Below are 17,566 nucleotides of genomic sequence, written 5' to 3' on the forward strand. Positions count from 1 at the left end.
GTCATTTCTGTGTTATGTCTGTCCAGGGGCACCTGCGGTTCTGAAGCTCCCATGACAAATTCCATGTTTCCCAGGTTTGATATTTTAGTCATTTGAGATTTAAGCAGCAGAAGCAAGGGGCACATTCTGTGGTTAGACTGGAATGGTGATGTTTGCAGGGAGACTAAAGAGGGGGAAACCCAGTACACCCAGGACCCTGATGCACGAGCACAGAGAAGCTCCAGCCTGTGGGTTTTCTGTTTCCACCTGTGACTCTTTCCTAGCTGGGTATTTTTTTTTTTTTTTTTTTTTTTGACATAGAATCTCACTCCCTCTGTCACTGTGGCTGGAGTACAGTGATGTACTCTTCACCCACTGCAACCTCCGTCTCCCAGGTTCTAGCGATTCTCCTTCCTCAGCCTCAGTGATCTGCCCTCCTTGGCCTCTCAAAGTGCTGGGATTACAGGTGTGAGCCACTGCGCCTAGCCCCTCGCTGTTTTTTAAGCCGCCTCTGGCGGGGCTGGCTAGAGATTTGACCTCTTGTCTCCAGAGCCTTAGGGGCCCACTGTCAAATGTAGGTTTCCAAACAAACCCAAGGGAAGAATTTAACCCGAAAATATGTCCCATTCATTTGGAAGCCATGAACAAAAACAACAGGCAGGGCATGGTGGCTCACTCCTGTAATCCCAACACTTTGGGAGGCTGAGGCAGGAGGATCTCTTGAGTCCAGGAGTTCGAGGCTGCAGTGAGCTATGATGATGCCACAGCATTCCAGCCTGGGTGACAGAATGAGACCCTGTCTCTAAAGAAACCAACAAAGCAACAATAGCAAACATGCGCTCACGTTTTAAAAAAGAAACTTTTTGAAAAATGCCAAGCAAGTCTAAATTTTAAGTTCAAAGTATCAGTTTCACAGATTTCTCTATTGGCCCAGATTTTCAAATGGCAGAAACCGCAGACAAGCAGCAAACCAAAATAATACCTTGCTTTCTGTTGGAAACTTTGTTCCAACTAGAGCATTTCACTTGTATGTACAGCCCCCATTTATCCCTCAGAGGTCCTTACTGAGATAGGGCAGAAACAATTCTGCTTTCCAGTGAGGAAGACTGGAATGTAAAGAAGTTGAGTGGCTAGTCTAAGACACAACAGTATTAGCAGAATTAGGAACAGGAAATAGGTCTGTTGACTTGAGGGCCACTATGTTATTGCTATTGGGTGGTCAGGGTAAAGGAAAATCTTACTCTCCAAAACATTTGAAAAAGCTGCCCATGATTCTTTATTTGTAAGAGGAAATAAACTCCTCACAATTTGGGGGAAACTTGGCATGCTGGAAGCCCAGTAACTCCTCCCTCCTCGCTGTGGGGGTACTGGTGGGTGTCCCTTGCTCACATGGCAACCTGGTTGCATTCTAGTCTCTTGCCTGCTCCTGGAGAAATCTGTTCTCTTTTTGGTTTTTGAGTGTTGTGAGAGTCAGAGAGGGTTGGAGAGTGTATGTTAGTAATGCATTTGTCTGTAGGCAACTGAAAGCCTCATTTAGAGTGCCTTAAACAAAAGAATTTGTTGTCTTCACATAGCAAGAAGGTTTTCAGTGGTTGCCTACTGACATACGGTTTTGATGGTTTAACAGTACCAGAGCTGGCATCTCAGTTTTTTTAATTTTTTTATTTTTCCTCATTGTTGCAAGATGGCTGCTACAGCACCAACAATCACATTCACATTCACTTTCAAGGCAGGAAGAGAAGTGGAAGAAGAGTAGCACTATGCAAATACCCCCCTTTTTTTTAATCAAGGAAATAAAAACCTTCCCAGAATCCCCTAGCAGGCTTCCGTTTTTGTTCATAAGTCAGAACTATGTCACATGGCCATACCTACTATAAAGCAGGTAAGGAAAGTATTTAGGTTTTTTTTATTTGTTTGTTTGTTTTCAGACAGGATCTTGCTCTGTTGCCCAGGCTGGAGTACAGTGGTGTGAGGTATAAGGTCACAGTTCACTGTGGCTTTGACAGCGATCCTCCCACCTTAGCCTCCCAAGCTGGGATCATAGGCATGCACCACTATGCCTGGCTAATTTTTGTATTTATTATAGAGACAGGGTTTCGCCGCGTTGCCCAGGCTGGTCTTGAACTTCTGAGCTCAAGCAATCCACCTGCCCCAGCCTCCCAAAGTGCTGGGATTACAGGTGTGAGCCACCCCGCCTGGCCCCAGTATTTAGTTTTTCTTCATCTCTAGGGAAGAGGAGGGTTGGAGATAGATGTTGGGTTAATATCCAATGTTGTCTGCCCCAGGAAACATGTTTTCCTACAGGAAACAGGCATGAGAAACAAAATTTATCATCTGGTTAAAACTCAGTCATTTGCTCAATATACACAATGCACCCATTACCCAGGTGAAATATTGGAGGCAGAGGGAGGAGCCCGAAGTAGGCCTGGTGGCGGGATGGGGAGAGGAAATATCCTTAACAGCAATGCCCAGGTGTGAGGTGTTCCAACATTTTCCTCCCAAGTCCCAATTTTAGTTTTGGTTCTTAACAGCGTTAGAAGGCACTGAGGAGAATTGGCAAAGCCGGTCTCTAAAGGAGTGGGCGGAGGCCTGCTGAGCAGAGGTGGAGTAGCCGGCCTCCCTCTTGGCCTGGCTGCCCCATCCCCACTGTCACTGCTGAGGTCCCTCCCGGGCCTCTTCTCCCTTGCTCTGGGAGGAGCCTCTGTTGCTATCTGGCTCGCTGTGCCACGTTGTCATCCTTGCCCAACTCCCAGCTTCCCCAGACTATCTGACCTGTCCCTTCCTATCCCAGGTCCCCCGAATCCACTGGGACCTGTCCACAGAGCGGGTCCTCCTGATGGAGTTTGTGGACGGCGGGCAGGTCAATGACAGAGACTACATGGAGAGGAACAAGATCGACGTCAATGAGGTGAGGTCAAGAGCTCAGGGCTGCTGTGCCGGGGAACGGGCTTGGTCAAGGCTGCCCAGGAAGTGCCTGTGTGTCCAGGTGAGGCCTCAGAGTCTGGCCCCCTTGTCTTTAATTGTCTGGAGAATTATAAACTTTGAGCAAGAAAGATTCTTTGAGGTCATTTAGGCCAACCCTATGCACACGGCGGCCTGCAGGGACATGCTGAGCCCCTTCTGCCATTACCTGTTTTCCCTTTGTACCATCTGAGCCCCACAAAGCTAAGCGACCACAGAGAACAATGATGCAAAATCAGTGGGACTTAATCCTTCTGGCTCTGTGGGGCCTGTCCATTGTCTCTTCCCTCTTCCTGCCCTTCTCTCTCCTTCCCACTTCCCAGATGTCAAGGGATCAGGCAAAAAGGGGACAGCAACAGCCAACTGCATCAGCCTCCTAGAGCAGGAAAAAAGAGGTGGGCTTTGTGTGTCCCCCCTCCCATCCCCCTTGTCCCAGGGAATACTGGCCAGTGGGTAGGACCTGTCCCCACTTTCTGCTTCTTGGTTGCACAGGGTCCCACAGGAATGGGTGGAGTTGTACTTTTTCAACAACATTCATAATTTCATTTTTATGTTTTTAGAGATGGGGTCTTGCTCTGTTGCCGAGACTGGCGTGCAGTGGCACAATCATAGCTCACTGTAATTTGGAACTCCTGGGCTCAAGCAGTCCTCCCACTTTGGCCTCTCAAAGTGCTGGCATTACAGGTGTGAGCCACGTGGCCAGGCTCAACATTGATCATTTTAATAGTGTCTGCTGTATGCTAGGTATGGGGGCTCACAGGGGGACCAGACCCAGTCCCCAGAGCTTAGCATTAGAGTCAGACACACATCTAAATCCTTGCTGTATCTCAGGCAGCGAGAGGGTGTGAGGAGAACCCCAGGGAGAGTGAGGAAGAGGCACTGAGGGCTGCCACAGGTTGGTGTCCCCAGCAGGATGAGTAGGAATTTTCCAGGGAGTGGCTTTGCAAGAAGGGGAAGGGAATGGGTGAAGTTTGACAGGGCTGGGGCAGGGTTCCTTGGGGTGTGTGGGGAGATAAGGTAATGGTCTTGGGTGTGACCTTGAGGCACTGTGGAGTCACTTTAGGGTTTTGAGGAGTGCAGCGACATGTTCTGCCCTCTGGGATGGAAGGAAGGAAAGGGGCCACGCCCAGTGGAGGTGAATGCTTTTTTGCTTTTTTTTTTTTTTTTTTTTCTGAGACAGAGTTTTGCTCTTGTTGCCCAGGCTGGAGTGCAATGGCGCAATCTTGGCTCACTGCAACCTCCGCCTCCTGGGTTCAAGTGATTCTCCTGCCTCAGCCTCCCAAGTAGCTGGGATTACAGGCATGCGCTACCATGCCTGGCTAATTTTGTATTTTTAGTAGAGACAGGGTTTCTCCATATTGGTCAGGCTGGTCTTGAACTCCTGACCTCAGGTGATCTGCCTGCCTCGATCTCCCAAAGTGCTGGGATTACAGGCGTGAGTCACCGCGGCTGGCCGTGAATGCTCTTTTCTATTCCACTCCCCGTGTCCACAGGCAGTGCACGAAGATGAGTGTGAGCATGTGGTCCCAATGGGGAGATGGCCCACAGGAGAAAGCCATACCTTGGCTCAGCAGATGAGCCCAGGGGGGTGGCAAGGGAGTGTGGTGGTTGCACAGGCCTCCTGGTGGCCATGTGACCACTATAAATGGGGTTAGTACCTGCCTCTAAGAGGGGTTGTGAAGACTATGTGAGTTAGGGTGCAAACAGTGCTAAGCACAGTGCCTGGTGTGTGGCTAGCATTCCAGAAGAGTAGCTGGGTGGTGGTTGTTGATTTCCTTATATTATCTCTGGGCTCTGTTCTTTCTTTCTCCTTTTACCATTAGTGTTTATTGCATGCCTAACTTCCCTGTGCCAGGCCGTTTTCTCTGTAATAAACTTATGAGGGTGGTCTCATTGTCTCCATTTTGCAGACAAGGAATCAGAGACTCAGAGAGAGAAGGTCACACAGCTAGTAGAGGTGGGATTGAGACCTGAGTCTCCCTGATTTCACTCTTCCTGTTAGGCCACAAAGGAGGGGCCACGTCAAAGTGCACAGAGCTGCTGCCAGGAGCATGGTGGGAACATTTCGCTGTGGCTGGCTTGGGCCTTCCAGGAAAGCTGTTGTCACCTGACTTAGGGAACAGTGCTTCAATAACCCATTCAAGGGCCTTGGGGTATGTGGGGTATGGGCAGGCTACACCGAAACAGATACCACTCTGTTTTACCCAGGGCAGCTTTGCCAATGCCTGAGCTGCCTATTGGACTTTTCTGGAAGAGTTCTGCTGCTTGGAGGGAAAGGGATGAGAAAAAGAGTTCATCCTTCTATTTTACAGATGGGGTGAAAAGTTCTGAGAGGGAGCAAATGTCTTTCCTGAGGTCACTTGGCCAGTAACACAAGTCAGGGCTTCTGACTCTGCTGCCTTCACTGGTGGCTTCTAGGGTGGTACGTGGGAGGTGTTCAAGCAGAATACAGTCTTTGGTTCCAGTGGCGAAGGGATTGGATGGGATGGGAGGCCATCTCTGGCCTTTCCTGAATGGCCTTAAAGGGAAACAGGGTCTGTCGCCTGCTGATCAGGAAATATCCCAGAGGCCTCACCACCGCCAGGTTCCTGACACTTACTTATTACCAGCTGTGGAGGCATTTTCATTCTAGCAGCACCCTCAAGTCCATTAATCTCTTTGGATCCAGTGAGCCCAGAGCCGTAATGGTGTTTAATCAGAGGCAACGTTGATTTTCCAAACAAATGCAAACACAGTAATGTGCACTCTGGGTAGTTGTTTGCTTATGGCTGAGCGTGGTGCCTGGCCAGAGGGGGCAGCTAGGCTGGAGCTGGGCAGTAGGAGCTGGGCAGGGCGTGCCCTCTGAGGACTGGTCTTATCTGCTCCTGCCTCCCCATTCTTTTGATACCTTGTAGATAAAGCCAGTGGTCTGTGCAGAGCAGATCCTTGGTAGACATCCTTAAATTAGTGAATGGGTAAACAAACCAGCCTCATACCCTAGATTGGCCTCTACCAGGCAGGCCTAGGGGAGAGTGTTGATTGTTTTCTTGTGGACATGCAGAATGGGGCAAGCTGATATCAGAGTTATTTGGGGAAAAACTATAACTAATAATAATTATAAGCAACTAATATGTGCCGGGCATATGACGCACGTAATCTCTACTCATTACAGCTCTCCTATACAGTATATATTATTAACCCCATTTACAGATGAGAAAGCAAATGCTCAGAGAGGTTAAACAACTTGCCCCATATCACACAGCTAGCAGGGGTAGAACCAGGGTTTGAACTCAGGTCTGCATGACTCCAAAGTCCTTGCCCCTCTACCTTCTCCATTTCCCTGCCAGGGATCTATAAGTTGGTGCAAAGGTGATTGTGTGTTTTGTGTTTTATTTTGGGCCGTTGCAAAAACCACAATTCTTTTTGCACCAACCCAATACCTTGGGCTGCTGGAACCTGGAGCCACTTGGTAACTAACTACTCGGAGGAGCTGGAGCACCGACTGAGAAGCATTGCTCTGCACCAAGGCAGTGTCTGAATGTAACACCTCTCTCTCTGGCTTACATCAAGGATCACTTCATAGAAACATTTTTCTGTTTTATCGTACCTATCTCTAAGTAAGTGATTTTGTGAGGACTGTGTGAGTTAATGCACAAACAGTGCTTTGCATAGTGCCTGGCATGTGCTAAGTAAGTGCCCCAAAATGATAGTGAGATGAATGTTGTTGTTGTTGTCATTGGGCTGTTTTTTTCTCTTCTACCTTCCCAACTTTCTTTTTTTTTTTAAACCATTAGTGTTTACTGACTGCCTGGCTCTATGTACCAGGAGCTTTCTGCATTATCAACTTATGAGGGAGGTCTTATTGTCTCAGATCAGATGAAGAATCAGAGACTCAGAGAGGGAAGATAACTTACCTGAGGTCACAAATTTTAATTGTATACCTCAGTAAGTTTCCATGTGGATATAATATGTAATCACTGTCCAGATAAAGTTACAAGTCATTTCTAGCTCCCTGGCGAGCTCTCTCACGTCCCTCCCAGAGCTAATGCTCTTCTGAGTTCTGCCACCATAGATGACTTGCACCCATTATTGAACTTCACGTAAATGGAATCATACAGTTTTGGGATCTGACGTCTTTGTCATCAATGTGGGGCTCTTCTGGAATCTATTTTGTTTCATTGGTCTATCCTTGTAATGCCACACTATGTTAATTTCTTAATCCCCAGTCCCTGGCTTTTAGGCTTTGCATGACTTGGTAGCTCTTTGGCAGTCTGAGATGATGTTATTAAATACTTACTTCCGCAGAAACCCCCACAGTGGGCTATGGGCCGCTGTGGTGCTCTAAGTACTGTCACTTACCATCAGTGGTGTTGGGAGTAGATTAGGGACAGGCCTTACTCTGAATAAATTAATCTATCATGTCTCTTACCAACCAACATCAAAGCCACGGCCTTGAAGACTACGGAGGAGCTTGTGTGTGTGTGTGTGTGTGTGTCTGTGTGTGTCTCTGTGTGTCTGTGTGTGATGAAAGATTCCACAATCCTGAAAGTTTCAGATAGAATCCTGAGGTTCTAAAGTCTCCCTAGGACTGTGGTACTCAGTGAGCCAGCCCTGGAGTGACTCCCTCCTGAGGGCAGCCTGGCTGTCAGCATTCCTTGGGGAGGGAGGTACAAGGGCTAGATAGGGGTGACAGGGGGCGAAAGTCTTACTCTGAATCCTAGGGTGTAGTGTGATTAGTGGCATCTTAGCTGCTATAAGCAGATGTCTATCCTGGAAGGAGGCTGTAGAAGGGACCCCTCTTGAGGTGGGTGGGGATGGCTCCAGAGCCCCCTAACCACTTGTTGTATCAGCCTCACTCCGCTTTGAAGAGGCCTCCTCACCCTACAGCATCCCAGTCCCACTCGGCCCAATAGACTTGGATAGGGAAACAACAGTTTAGCAGGCAAGAGGGATAGGTTCAATCTCTGTCCTGCTGGCAGCTTGCTGTATAACCTTAGGCAAATCGCATCCTCTCTCTGGTCCTCAGTATGCTTATTGAAGGTGTGGGACTAGCTAGGCTCTAACCAAGAACATTGATTCTTCAGCTTGGTGGGAGCTAAGACTTTTTCACCAACCATCTCTTTTAGAATCACTATAGGGGAAAAAAAGGAATCACCAGGGGAGCTTATTTAACAATGCAGATTCCTGGGCCCTACTCCAAACTCACTAATCCAAATCTGGGGTGGAAAGGATTGTAGAAGTTTGCAAGAATCTGCATTTCAACAAACTGTCCAGGCGGTTCAGACACTCACTGAAGTTCAGGACTCCCCATACTCAAACATGAAGCCAGGGGCCCAGGCCTTGCCAGGAGTGCCATCTGCGCTCACCCTGCTGATCTGTACCTCCAGGCCCGAGACAGCCCTGCCCAGGGGTGCCCACCTGCCAGCAAGCCTGGGCCTTGGGAGCCAGCAGCCTGCAGGGGCCCTCATTTGTTTGTGTCTGTGAGCCCAGAAGCAGATATTACCAAGGGCCTGACCTGGTGATCATATTTGCCAGTCACTTTAAGAGCTGGCGACAATGACTGTCATTGATCTCATTAAAAGTAAAGGTCATGCAGGAGTCCACTTTCCTGGGCTGGATGGTGCCTCCCCAAGCCACAGAATGACTATTGATTGCCGGACCTTTATCGAAGGTTAATTGGATTTCAGTGAGTGTGTGTTTAAGATCCTGCCGAGGCTGAGGTTCAATGTAATTTGTGTGAAATAAGCCAAGAAAGAGGTGACAGAGACGGGAGTGTAGGGGCAGCAGGGACGGATGACTGGAGGTCTGGTGGGCAGACACTGCTGTCCGTGAAGATTGGGGGTGGACCTGGGATGGGGTTTTAGAAGGGACACCAGCCTGGCTGTCCCAGAGACGTGGGATCCAGGAGGCGAGAATGCCGGAGCTCCTCAGTGGTCATTATGTGGACTTAGGTTCAGTCCTCTGTCCTTGGGGTGGTGCTCCTGGTGTGTGGTGCAGCCTGCAGAGCCTGTCTGTTCCCGGAGCATCAGTCTCCATCTTCTGTCAGGGTCAGGTGGGGATCTGGGGTTTAGCTGGTACTTTTAAAGTCTTTCAATTAATCTTTCTTTTTCAGAACCCCCAAATCTCATTTTCAGAGGTGCCAGGGTCCTCAGTTTCTGAGCCTGCTTGAGGCTCAGCAGTAATAATTATAAAGCTCTCCTATTGCCAGCTTAGGGGTCCATGTTTTCTAGCCTGCTGAGTCACTTCTCAGTAGCTCTCTGCAGCAAACACGATTTTGCTTATCTCACTTTGCCTTCTGTTGTTGCCTCTCTATTCTTTTCTTGCTGTGGTGGGGTCTTTGCCTTCTTTACTACTTTTAGAGTCACTTTAGTGGGGTTCGTGAAGGAGTAGAGTCAGTGGCCTGGGTTCCACCTGCCATACTTAGCCAGAAGCCTTTGCTCTGCTTCTTCTAGTAGTTCTTAATTCCATTCTGTGTCATTGCAGGAGCAGTGAAAAGGTCTCACATTTGCTTTCAGCGAATGTTTTACTGAGCAGCTAACATGTGCAAGCACTGAGTGCACTTGCTATAACAGAGATGTGAGCAGAGTGTGGGAGAGGGTGGGGCTGGGTGAGGCTTTATAGAGGTTGAGTCCTGGGTGGGAAGAGCAGAGCGTTTCAAAGTTAGGGCTCCTGAGATTGTGTATTGGCTGGTGCCCTTGGGTAAGCAACATCCTCTGAGTGTGAGTTTTCTCATCTATGCATTTGGAGAGATAACATCACTTACTGCATAGGGTCATTGTGTGAACTTTGCAAACTGTGAAGTTTTGTAAAAACCATGTTACTGTTGCTTATAATTCATGAGTTCATGGTTCACAGAGTCATGTCTTCCTCTATAGAATCTTTGAGAATCCTCTTTGCTCCCCTTCCTGCCCACTTACCTCTATTTTCTGAGGATAAAGACTTGGAGTTGGGTAATAGTCATCCATTAAGCATATGGTGAACCCCTCTCACCCCCACTGTAAAAGCCGTGCTGAAGTTTCTACCTTTCTGCTTGTCACCACCTCCAGTTGAATAGGACATTTGCATTTTGGCTCAGTGTCATTTTTCCCCTGCTGGGCCTGTCTGGCTTTCTGGTAGAAGATGCCCAGACCAACATAGAGCAGCTGCGGAGGCATGAAGACCTTCTACCAAAATCACCAGAAGAAAACATCTTCTTCCATTGTCCATCCCTTCATTGCTTCTTGGACCAAATCTTTTTTTTTTATTATTATACTTTAAGTTTTAGGGTACATGTGCACAGCGTGCAGGTTAGTTACATATGTATGCATGTGCCATGTTGGTGTGCTGCACCCATTGACTCGTTATTTAGCATTAGGTATATCTCCTAATGCTATCCCTCCCCCCTCCCCCTACCCTACAACAGGCCCCAGTGTGTGATGTTCCCCTTCCTGTGTCCATGTGTTCTCATTGTTCAATTCCCAACTATTAGTGATAAATCATGCTGCTATAAAGACACATGCACACGTATGTTTATTTCAGCACTATTCATAATAGCAAAGACTTGGAACCAAGTCAAATGTCCAACAATGATAGACTGGATTAAGAAAATGTGGCACATATACACCATGGAATACTGTGCAGCCATAAAAAGTGATGAGTTCACATCCTTTGTGGGGACATGGATGAAGTTGGAAACCATCATTCTCAGCAAACTATTGCAAGGACAAAAGGACCAAATCTTTAAAAGAGCTCGGGGATATTAGAGGGATCCAGGTGCATGAGATGAGTTCCTGGAAATTTATTTCCTCCACAGCAAAGGTGTCAGGAGACTGTGTTGTTGTGGAGTTGGCCTTCCTGGATTCAGGTGTTGGCTCTGCTACTTATAAGCTGTGCCACCTTGGTGAAGCTACTCACCCTTTTGAAGCCCCAGTTTCCTTTTGTAAAGTGGGATACAAGAGAGTAACCCACTGGATCATTTGATGACTGAAACAGAACACTTGGTACGGTGCCGGGCCCAGCATATGCGCTCATCACATGTTGAATTATGCTGAATTCCACCCCTTGGAATTTTGTGGTGTCCTGTGGTGCTAGTAGTACATTATGTGCCAAAAGATGGGGGAAACATGTAGGGAAGAAACCCTTTCCCCATTTTTCATATTGACCCAGGTAAGGTGGAAGGATAGGAAAGTATTTCTTTGGACTGAGTTGTTGTCCAAGGCCAGAGATGCCAGATGTCTCTGCTTTTCCTCCCTTTCTCTGTGTCTTCCCGTAGCCAAGGTCCCTAGGACCCCTCCCACCTGCTCTGGTATCTGGGTAACTTTAATGAGTGTCTCTGGCCAGAGACTTGAGGAGGCTCTCTGGCCAGAGAGACTCATTAAATACCCCGTGCCATGCCTCTCTGTGATGTTCCTTTTCAATCCTAACCTAGAGAAGCTTTCACTAGATGCCTAGAAGCTCCAAAATTAGAGTAACTTCCCAGTTTCCTGTGACTTTACTGAGCATCTCTGCTTTCTATTTATTTATTTATTTTTATATAGGTTTTCACTCTCACCCAGGCTGCGGTGCAGTGGCATAATCTCAGCTCACTGCAGCCTGGATCTCCCCAGGCTCAGGTGATCTTCCCACCCCAGCCTCGGGAGTACTCCTGGGCTCAAGCCATCTGACTGCCTCAGCCTCACAAAGCCCCTCTTCTTTCTTCCTCACTATCTCTCCCGACACCATGTGTGGTCGAAGAGGTTCCCAGCACCTTTGCGCTTACAGACTCCACCTCAGCGTTTGTTAGTCCAAGATTGCCCCACCCATGGACAAGTTTGGACTCCATGCTGGGCAGCTGTTTTTAACCTGAGGCTTACAAATCCCAAAGGTGGTTCCTGGGGACAGGGGTGGAGATTATGGTAAAATGCTCTCCATATATTAGGGTTGGAGTGGAGTGGTGTTCAGACGTCTTTGGTGCAGTCTCTGTCTCCAGGAGGAGCTTCCCTGTGAGTGGAGAGGCAGGATAATGGGGCGATTGAGGCCTGTTCTCTGGAGCCAGTGCTCCTAGGTTTAGACTAAAATGCTCTAGGGCCAGCACCAGTGCCTCATACCTGTAATCCCAGTGCTTTGGACAGGGCTGAAGTGGGAGGATCACCTGAGGCCAGGAGTTTGAGACCATCCCATCCTGGGCAACATAGTGAGACCTTGTCTCTACAAAAAAGTAAATTAGCTGGGCGTGGTGGCGCATGCATGTAATCACAGTTTTTCTGGAGGGTGAGGTGGGAGGATCATTCGAACCCAGGTGTTCGAGGCTGCAGTGAGCCATGGTGGCACTGCACTTGAGCCTGGGCTACAGAGTGAGACCCTGTATTTTTTTTTAAAAAAGCTCTAGGTCTAGTCTAGTCTTTCAAGCTGTTATGCCTCAAAAAGCCTGGGCAGAAACTAGAGGAAAGGCAGAGAGAGTTTGAGTGATTAACCTCCTTATAGTTAATATCAGGCTACTCATATGATTATCAATATCCTGTAACAGCAACCCCCTGTTTCCTTCAGAGATCTTGGCCTTTCTTTTAAGACACCCCCCAGGAACATAAATAGATTTTCTCTTGAGGGTGGGAATAAATTAATCCATGTAATTATAGAATAATTAAAGTACTTTTAGCCAATTCAGGTTTTGAGAGAAGTCCAAAAATAACTCATTGATTTAAATATTATTTACTAAATTAATTCTCTACTCAGTCTTTTTATAGATTCCTGGTTTTTTTCCCCTCCCTACTGTTAGAGAATAAAGGCATTGCATAATAACTGAAATCACTTATCGCGAATGGCACATTCTTTTTATGTGGAACAATTAAAAGATTTCTCATTGACTTTTTTTTTTCTAAATGGCGCTGTACTGTAGCTTTAGTTAACAGTGTGGTTTTGGTTAGCTGACAGTCCTGGATTTCCCACTGAGACACTTTTTTTCAAAATGGAACATTTTGCCGGCTTCTGGGGTTGGAGTGGAGTGGTGTTCAGACGTCTTTGGTGCAGTCTCTGTCTCCAGGAGGAGCTTCCCTGTGAGTGGAGAGGCAGGATAATGGGGCGATTGAGGCCTGTTCTCTGGAGCCAGTGCTCCTAGGTTTAGACTAACTGCCGACCAAGTGACCAAACTTTTTATTTTGTGTCCTGATTCCTTCACCTGTTTACTGCAGAAGATGGCAGTGAGTGCTGAATCTGTTAGTGTAAAGTGCCTGGCATGGTGCCTGGTATAGTGTGTTAGCCGTCATGCTGGACCCCTGTCAACTTCAGTAGGGATGGCACCAGGTTCAAAAGGCCAAAGAAGAGACAGTGACTGAAACACAGATTTAAACAAATGGTTTTTATGGGGGAACTTACAAGACAGTTCAGTGGCAGCAAGCTGGACAGGAAAACCACCACCACTTGTAAAAAGCATGCAGTTCATATCGTACTTTCACTTAGTACCCTGTCCTCAGCAACCTCCACCTAGCAACCCATATTTCTGAAGTTAAGTCAGGTGTGTCTGCCGTAATTGTCTGCTTAAGTTAAGTTATTACTGTTGGATGTGTCTATCATGCCCCATTCCTAAAAGATGGTCCATCCTGTCATTATGCAGATGCCACCGTTCACAGGGCATGGGGCAGTGCTAGGGACACAATGATCTGTTCTTAAGCAAGACACATAATGTATTATAGAAGGGAGAGAGGGTCGTGTGCCCAGTAATGGCCTTAAGTTTCTCCTCAATGCCTCTGAGTAGGAGGGGGCTGGCTTCCCTCTTCTGGGAAATTCAATTCCTAGAAAGACTAACACAACTCTAAGAGATGTTATCCAACACTCAGAAATAAGGCCAGGAGAGTGTGGTGTGACATTCTTGGGCATTGTTCAACCAGCTCCCTAGAGGATTTATTTTAATATCTAGGGAAATGTGCTTTTGTTTGACTTTGCTATTGACAATTAATTAAAGGCACAGACTGGTCATACATCAACTTGAAGATCTTATCCAGTAGAGACGCAAATAATTTCTGTCTAGTATAAAAGATAACCTCAAAGGTTGTGACTTTTTTTTATGCCTCATAGAACGGACCTGTTTTTTAGCTAATCCAGAAACCTGAGTCTCTTATTCCTGTTTAAATGCCCATGAACACCTACTTCCTCAAAATTCTCTTAGAACCAGCTCTCCCATCTTACTTGCCCCTTTATTTATTTATTTATTTATTTATTTATTTATTTTTGAGATGGGGTTTCACTCTTGTTGCCCAGGCTGGAGTGCAATGGTGTGATCTTGGCTCACTGAAACCTCCATCTCCTCGGTTCAAGCAATTCTCCTCGGACTCCCAAAGTGCTGGGATTACAGGCGTGAGCCACCGCACCAGGCCCCAATGTGTAGTCTTTTATCCCTCACCCTTCTCCCCAAGTCCCCAAAGTTCACTGTATCATTCTTATGCCTTTGCGTCCTCGTAGATTAGCTACCACTTATAAGTGGAAACATACGATACTTGTTTTTCCAGTCCTGAGTTACTTCACTTGGAATAATGGTCTCCAATTCCATCTACGTTGCTGCAAATGCCATTATTTCATTCCTTTTTATGGCTGAGTGGTACTCCATGGTGTATGTATACCATGTTTTCTTTATCTACCTGTTGGTTGATGGGCATTTAGGCTGGTTCCAGATTTTTGCAATTGTGAATTGTGCTGCTATAAACATGCGTGTGTAAGTGTCTTTTTCATATAATGACTTCTTTTCCTCTGGATAGACACCCAGTAGTGGATTGCTGGATCAAATGGTAGTTCTACGTTTAGTTCTTTAAGGAATCTCCACACTGTTTCCCATAGTTGTTGTACTAGTTTACGTTCCCACCAGCAGTGTAAAAGTGTTCCCTTTTCACCACATCCATGCCAATATCTATTATTTTTGATTTTTTGATTAGGCCATTCTTTCAGGAATAAGGTGGTATTGCATTATGGTTTTGATTTGCATTTCCCTGATCATTAGTGTTGTTGAGCATTTTTTCGTATGTTTGTTGGCCATTTGTATATCTTCTTTTGAGAATTGTCTGTTCATGTCCTAAGCCCACTTTTTGATGGGATTCTTTGTTCTTTTCTTGCTGATTTGTTTGAGTTCCATGTAGATTCTGGATATTAGTCTTTTGTTCGATGCATAGCTGTGAATATTTTCTCCTACTCTATGGATTCCTTCCACTCTGTGGATTGTCTGTTTACCCTGCTGATTATTTCTTTTGCTGTGCAGAAGCTTTTTAGTTTGATTAAGTCCTGTCTACTTATCTTTGTTTTTGTTTCATTTGCTTTTGGGTTCTTGGTAATGAAATCTTTGCTTAAGCCAATGTCTAGAAGAGTTTTTCTGATATTATCTTCTAGATTTTTTATGGTTTCAGATCTTAGATTTAAGTCTTTGATCCATTTTGAGTTGATTTTTTATAAGGTGAGAGGTGAGAATCCAGTTTCATTCTTCTACATGTGGCTAGCCAATTATCCCAGCACCATTTGTTGAAAAGGGTGTCGTTTTCCACTTTGTTTTTGTTTGCTTTGTTGAAGATCAGTTGGCTGTAAGAATTTGGCTTTATTTCTTGGTTCTCTGTTCTGTTCCATTGGTCTACGTGCTTATTTTTATACCAGTACCATGCTGTTTTGGTAACTATAGCTCTGTAGTATAGTTTGAAGTTGGGTAATGTGATGCCTCCAGATTTGTTCTTTTTGCTTAGTCTTACTTTGGCTATGTGGACTTGCCCCCTTATTAATGAGTTGAAAAAATCTTTGACACATATTCATTCTGTATTTATTTAGTTTTATTTTCTATTTATGTATTTAGAGAGAGGGTCTCGCTGTATCACCCAGGCTGGAGTACAGTGGTGCCATCATAGCTCACTGCAGCCTTGAACTCCTGGGCTCAAGTGATCCTTCTGCCTTAGCCTCCCAAGTAGATAGAACCATATGCATGCTCCACCACACCTGGCTGAATTTTTAATTTTCTGTAGAGATGGGGTCTTGGTATGTTGCCCAGGCTGGTCTGAAACTCCTGTCCTCAAGCAATCATCCCTCCTGAGCCTCCCAAAGTGCTGGGATTGTAGGTGTGGGCCACTGTGCCTGGCACACATTCTATATTTATATGAGCCGTGCTTTAAACTTTGAAAATTAGGCTTTGAGGGTGATAGTGGGTATGTATTTTTTCTAAGTTAAAAATGATAGGCTGGGCGTGGTCGCTCACGCCTGTAATCCCAGCACTTTGGGAGGCCGAGGAGGGCAGATCAAGAGGTCAGGGAGATTGAGACCATCCTGGCTAACATGGTGAAACCCCGTCTCTACTAAAAATACAAAAAATTAGCCAGGCGTGGTGGCAGGCACCTGTAGTCCCAGCTACTCAGGAGGCCGAGGCAGGAGAATGGCGTGAATCTGGGAGGTGGAGCTTGCAGTGAGCCGAGATCGGGCCACTGCATTCCAGCCTGGGCGACAGAGTGAGACTCTGTCTCAAAAAAAAAAAAAAAAAAAAAAAAGTTAAGCCACTGCATGAAAAACAAACTGTGGTGTGTGTCTTATAGTGTGTAAAGTGCTTTCTCATATGTGATCCTATTTTGACATTGAATCTCAAGGTTGCTCTGTGAGCAAGTAGAGCAGGTGGGGTTAGTCCCACGTAGCTGCTAAGGGAACTTGGACCCAGACTGAGAAGAGAGGTGCCTTATCCCCAGATCTCCCATGCCCAGAGTGACAGAACCATGCCATTGGCAGGGACACCCCCTCCTGTCTCTGTCTATACTGGTGAAATCTGGTTAAAACAAACATTAGGAACAGCCCCAAATGGAAAGATACGAGGTGCAGGCAGGTGGATTGGAGGTATTGAGATGGAGCGGGCCACTCTGGTGGCTCTTCTCATGTGGATATGAGCAGCAATTGGCAGCCCCCACCCTTCCCAACCCCACCAGCAGCAGCTCACTCCTCAGAGGCAAGGCCTCCCAATCCTGAGCCCCCAGACCCTTAGGGGCCATCTTTCAATGTAGTAATAGGGGGCCCAGAGCGATTAGCAATATTTCAGAAAGCTTAAGGGAGATCATACATCTCCCCATGACAGGCCTGCCCAGACTAAATGAAATGTCATTTCTCTCCTTTTTTGGCTGGAATTCTGTCAGCTCAGTCTGGCTGCACTGCTTATCTTGGGCTGATCAGGAGCCCTGATTGGACCTTATATGCGTCCTTGACAAATAAAAATGAATGATTACTTAATAAATGCAATTGGTTTGGCAGATACAGCCTTTCAAAGCATGGCTCCGTGAAGCTCCAAAGAGCCTCACAGAAGAGGTTCTTGGTGGCATCGAGGTGGGGACTGACTTGCTGGCCCACCCAGGACCAGCCCTGGCTGGGGGCCCCCTCTCCAAGGAAGCAGACAGTGGTGGCCCTGGGGCATCTGGCATCTCAGCCTGAGTCTGAGAACTTGACCTGGGGCAAAGTCCTGCTCCTAAGGCCAACAGACACTGAGTACTGGGATGTCTGTTTCACCCCAGGAAAATGGCAGGAGCTGGAGGGCTGGCGTGGTAGCGGGCATAGTGTCTTACATCTCTTCACCTCTTAAAAACATACAATGAAAGCTAGTCTGCTCACCTTCCAGGAGTGTTATGAGGAATCAGGGGCGCTTATGAGAGTCACCAGGGCACAGCACCGTGGCATTCTCATTTACCTTCCCAGAGAC

At 46.7% G+C, this 17,566-nt stretch overlaps 1 protein-coding gene across 5 annotated transcripts in view; it reads left to right on the plus strand.

The window, feature by feature from the left end:
* The window catches only part of ADCK1 (aarF domain containing kinase 1), a 136,034-nt gene that overhangs the window by 107,077 nt on the left and 11,391 nt on the right, over nt 1-17,566 (plus strand). For 2 of the 5 annotated variants that reach the window (XM_024232031.3, XM_024232032.3), the window contains one exon: nt 2,771-2,887. The exons of 1 other annotated variant lie outside the window; for it this stretch is intronic. In XM_024232031.3, coding sequence (XP_024087799.1) covers nt 2,771-2,887 — 117 coding nt within the window. Of the gene's footprint in view, nt 1-2,770; nt 2,966-17,566 lie in introns of all 5 variants that reach the window. 2 more of the 5 variants (XM_054530910.2, XM_054530912.2) reach the window with 1 other exon arrangement.

Source organism: Pongo abelii, chromosome 15 (assembly GCF_028885655.2).
Source record: "Pongo abelii isolate AG06213 chromosome 15, NHGRI_mPonAbe1-v2.0_pri, whole genome shotgun sequence".
Classification (NCBI taxonomy): domain Eukaryota; kingdom Metazoa; phylum Chordata; class Mammalia; order Primates; family Hominidae; genus Pongo; species Pongo abelii.